The sequence below is a fragment of the Vollenhovia emeryi genome, unplaced genomic scaffold, assembly GCF_000949405.1.
Source record: "Vollenhovia emeryi isolate VEMERY1.0 unplaced genomic scaffold, V.emery_V1.0 DF939224.1, whole genome shotgun sequence".
In the NCBI taxonomy this organism is placed as follows: Eukaryota; Metazoa; Arthropoda; class Insecta; order Hymenoptera; family Formicidae; genus Vollenhovia; species Vollenhovia emeryi.
Genome location: NW_011967142.1, coordinates 573101 through 578407, shown reverse-complemented (window position 1 = coordinate 578407; position 5307 = coordinate 573101). Strand labels below are relative to the sequence as shown.

The window sequence follows — 5307 nt, the reverse complement described above, 5'->3', positions numbered from 1 at the left end:
CCTTTTGACGAAAAGTACCTCAAGTACCTCGCTCTCGTACTCTTAGATAACGAGCTTACTTAAGGCGACCGAAGCTACCGAGATAAAATAGGAGGGCAATAACCCGCGTTAAAGGGCTACCGGCAAAATCGATTGAGCCATCGACGATCGGTCGGTGTCATAAACTTCGCCGGGATTCCCGTAGGAAATCAGGGGGCGGTTCGGGAGAAGAGACAGCACAGGAATAGGGCGCTCCTATTTTATCGTCCTCGTATTTTTCCGTAGTAACGCGCTTCTCTTTCCTTCGTCTCCTACCTTGCGGTTCGCAGCATCCAAAGTAGGCAATGTGAAAATTTTATCGCCGCGCGAAAGGGGGGGGATTATATTATACATATGGAAGTGCTAAAATCGCGGAATAATATTTCGTAGCCGTTGCAGAATATCGTCATTTCTTTGCAATACGCGAATTCTCTCAAACCACAGGCTAAACGCGATCAGTATCGACGTGGCCCAGTAAAAAATTAATGAGAAGAATTAATGCGCTATTCACATCGCGCAAAGGAACAATAAAAAAAAGCCAATAAAATCTGTTAACGCGACAAACATCATTAGCATTAGCAGTTGGCTTATTTATAGGACAAGTGTGATATATTGTTTTCTATAAATTAAAATAAATTCGCCCTCGTGGGGTAAAAACCAGTATTTTATTTCGACAGCCGAACTCTAAGTTGGCATTTTCGTTACATCGTTTGCACTCGGCGCGTAGAGTCGCAAAAAAATAAAATAAAATAAAATCGTCGGGCGGAGTCTCGAATGTCTTAATTGTTTCCTTTTACGGAATTCCACGCGCGAGCAAAAACAATCTGCAAATGCCGAATACTCCTGTGGTGAGACGCGGTAGATGGCAACGTTACGATACAATTTACATCTGCGGCACACCCCGTCGTGCAATTTCAATAAAGCGCATCTTCGCGGAAATGCGCATCATGAATATAAAGCACTTTCTGAAAATCGGCGCGATGCGTGCGGCGGGACGGGCATCTTAGTCGAGGCAATTCTTAAGACGAAAATCTATACGGTTACAAATCTCCGAGCTGCGAATTATTTCGCGACGTGTAGATCCATGTTGCACTATGGAAATACGGTTTATACCGAATTGTGCAATATGAGAAAATACCCCGTGGCTGACTTTTAAAAACAGCTAGTTATTTCGCAACCATTTTTTGGTGCAAAATAGAAACGCTGTCGCGTCGATCTCTGTCAAGTGAAAATTAGACATCGTAAATTTTTATTCACCAATGCGAAGTATACGCGAAATGTGAAAAACAACCAGTGAAAAACCTGTTAATTTCTCGTTAAAGGGTAACTCGATTTTTGTCCATGGCATTTTCCAGCTACGTGTCTGTCGTCGCATCGCAACACGATAATAAATGTTTGCAGAATACGGCACTAATAAATATTTTAGAAGGCTCGGACAACTTCTCCGAGTTCCGGTTGTATGCGAGAATCAAGCAATTTATATTCCGTCGAATCGCAAAAATAATCACTATTAAAATGGATAATGTCTTGAATTTGTCACGTTTCTATACACAATATATGCATATATCTATATGTATACATATGCCGGCTTTGTGTGACGTAGATACGTATTTAAAAAGAATTGATTGGGACCTCGAAAATATGTAAATCAGGTGCCGTTTTATATACGTGAAACATCAAGTTATAAGATTTTGAAATTAAGAACCGCTTTAATATACCATTTAATTGCAATTTAAATAAATATTATTAATTTAGTTAACAAAGATTCTCTCTATGAATAAGAAAGAGATTAACAAGTGATAAGGAGAGTGTCCAATTTTAAAATCTTGTAAAACAAAATCCTCTTAGAATCTTAAATAAAATTGTTTAAATCCAATCCCCACTTCCCCTTTAAAATGATGAATATTGAATTACGCTTTATAGCTTGCAATTAGGTCGACTATTATTCCGCGTAAAAAAAAATCTACAGAGGAGCAGAAGGAACGATCCTCAATATATCATGTTGTGTAATATCTATGTATCCATTCGTTGGGAAAAATTGTATCGCTCTTTTGCTGCGGGTCCAGCGTTACGTTACCACATCGATCGGCCCTGATTTTGGACACTTGCCGCGAGCGTTGTATCGCGCACCGACTGGTAAAAGTTAGCCCTTTGCAAAAAGAATTAAACGAGGAAACGAAGTGGTGTTATACTGATATACACGCCGGTGTAGACAATTACGCACGTAACAGCCCGCGTAATAATGCGGAATCGGACCCGTTTCGAGAGCAAGTTTGCCACGGCGGCGTTGGCTGTTACGTCAGATCGGAGAATCGGGATGGACCAACCGAACGACCAACCGACCGACCGGTCGCAGAAAAAATAATTGGGAGGTGCGCGGATCGCGGAGCAGGGCGTGTTCCTTGTCGCTTCAGTGAAAGTAATCGCATACATCGTGAACTGAGCATTTCGTATAAAAACGCCGACTGACCGGACTGATGGCACACTCGATCCAAAACTACCACAAGATACAATGAGGTGCTTCGCGGTAAGTGGAAGGCAATTTCTAATGCGTACGCGCAGACTGGTGCACAAAGGCGATTATTCACTGCCGTACTTATCTACACTTTAATAATATCTCGTATCATTATTCAGTTGCTTCAGAAATGCTAGAGCTCGCTTTATTCTCATAGATGAAATTGTATAGTCATTTCATAAACTGTACTACGCACATGCTCTAAAAGAGTTATGTAGCCATAAAAATATTAGATTATCTAATTATGTTAATTAGCAGCAACGACGAGCACTAAGATGAAATAAAATTAAAAATTATACATAAAAACAATGTCTGTTGAGCTTTCTGCCCAATTCGGACGCCGCACCTTTAATTAAAAAAAAATTAATAATACTTTTAGAAGTGTATTAATCTATTGTTTTTTCTTCCTTAAAAATGTGTAGATTGTGCTGTTGGCAACCGCTGTGTTGGCCGCTGAAAATAAGGAAGAGCCGAAGAAACATGACAAACGGAGTCTATTGACAGGTGATCTCGGCTACGGTCTAGGCGGTATCTCAACCTACGGTCTAGGCGGCGGCTATGGTCTAGGCGGCTATGGTCTAAGCGGCTATGGTCTAGGCGGCTATGGTCTAGGCGGCTATGGTCTAGGCTACAGCGGTTACGGCGGTTATGGCGGTTACGGCGGTTACGGTTACGGCCTGGGTGCATACCCGGCTAAATACGGCACGAAGATAATCGGGTCTGGACTCTCAGGAATCACCGTGGGTAACAGCCTGGCTTCCGCCTACGGTTCCGGGCTGGGATACGGTTACGGAGGTGCTTACGGAGGTTACGGAGGTTACGGAGGTGCTTACGGAGGTTACTACGGCAGCCCCGTCATCGATGGTGCTCATCATACCGCCGCATACGGCATCGGTGGCATTGCTATTCCCAGCGTTGCGCACGCCAAAACCGAGCGCATCACCGGCCTCACTGTGCACCGCGAGGTCCAAGTGCCGGTGCCGGTGCCGCAGCCAGTCCCCGTCGAAGTGACCAAACACGTGCCCGTCCCACATCCCGTACCCGTCAAAGTCGATCGTCCCTATCCCGTCCCAGTGGCGCAACCAGTACCCATCCCAGTCACTCGCCACGTGCCCGTAAAGGTCGACCGTCCCTATCCGGTACCGGTACCACAGCCCGTCGAAGTACGCGTGCCACAGCCCGTGCCAGTTCCAGTAGCGCACCCGGTAGCCGTTCCATTCTCTGTCACGAAACATGTTCCGGTCTCCGTGCCACAAGTTAGCGTCATCCCATCGACCGTCGGCGTTATACCGTCGACCCTCGGTGTACCGTCGACCATCGGTGTACCGTCAACCATCGGTATACCGTCGACCCTCGGTGTATCGTCGGCCGTCATACCGTCAACCGTTGGCATCGCGTCTGGAATCGCAGCCGGACACGAATACGTCGGAGCCGGCAGTGTGGGAGTCCCAATCTCGGGTGCGACTCTAGTATCTGGCACTGGACTGGCCACCGGACTGGGCACCGGTTTTAGCACCGGCCACTTGGTGGACGGCGGCGTCATCTCAAGCGGTGTGGAACACCTTGGCAGCGGCATCGAACATGTTGGATTCAGCGGCGTGGCCCCGGCTCTGGGAGCCACCGGCCCGATCATAGCGAACCACGACGCTCTCGATGGCGGATACATACATTCGGCACCGTTCAAGAAGTGGTAAACTCTCAAGCTAACAACTCGATTGGACGTGTGTCTTTTAAGGCGCTTCTCGAACCTCATTCACGGATCGAACGTGCAAAATACTAATTGTGTTATGTACGTTGTCGAATAAATTTCTATTTTTCTACCGTACTCACAGAGTCGTTATTTAGCTGTATTATGTTAATTACAGTTATGCGATTGTACCACGGCTCTCTATCACTTGAGATAATTATTCAGATCCCTAATATTCTCTAATGTGTTACATCTTTTTGTTAAATAATTATGTTAATAATTGATGTTAATAATAATTACCAGAGATCTGAACAGTTATCTTCCTTCTACTACAAATTTTTTGATCAATATGTTCTCAACATCAGTGTTTCGATACACGATTGTTTTATAGTATTTTCTAAAACAAAACCCGACATTTCTCTCTAGTCCCATAATTTAGATGTGCCCTTTGTAAATCTTATCGAATAAAATTAAAAAAGTTAAAAAAGAGTACTTCATTAATCTCCTACCTATATAATAAAAAAAAAGAATTACCGTACCAATTAATCTAAGAATAGAAGTGTGTAAAAATGTGAAATGCGAAACCGAGGTCTGAATAATATTAACAATTTCAAGGAGCTGCGTCTCAAAAGCGCAATATTACGCGTGATATTCTTTTTGTCAGAACGTCTATAAGTTTTTTTTAAGAGAAATTTTTTTTGCCTTTGTCGTCAAACATGAAATTACAACGTTCGTAGAAATTTGCCTAAGTTACGGACTTCTCGATAAAGCGAGATTAAATAAAAAGGTCAGAAAAATAACATGTGTCACCCATCCCCCTGTGGAATCAAAATGGAAGTGTCCCTGCAAGCACATACAATGAAATCGATGCAATTGACTATAGCAGCATTTTGCAAGGTGGGAGGAATGACGTCACAAAGTTTCTTTCGCGTCACACGATGCTTGCAAGCTGGACGCAAATCAGAGCTTTGTGACTAAACAAAGCGCAAATCGATTTTTCTATGTAGTCAGAATAAAGAACATCGAACAGAAAACTTGGTTCCATCAGACAAAATATTTCAATTATCTTTACATTTTTATCTTTCTA

The 5307-nt window shown here is 43.5% G+C and overlaps 1 protein-coding gene across 1 annotated transcript; it reads left to right on the top strand.

Moving 5' to 3' along the window:
* Window positions 1-2503: 2503 nt before the first annotated feature.
* LOC105560723 (elastin-like) lies at window positions 2504-4814 on the top strand. The gene is made up of 2 exons (XM_012010081.1): window positions 2504-2545; window positions 2956-4814. Exons 1-2 carry the CDS (start codon window positions 2531-2533, stop codon window positions 4225-4227), a joined length of 1287 nt encoding a protein of 428 aa, XP_011865471.1. The 5' UTR covers window positions 2504-2530; the 3' UTR covers window positions 4228-4814.
* The last annotated feature ends 493 nt before the right edge of the window (window positions 4815-5307 follow it).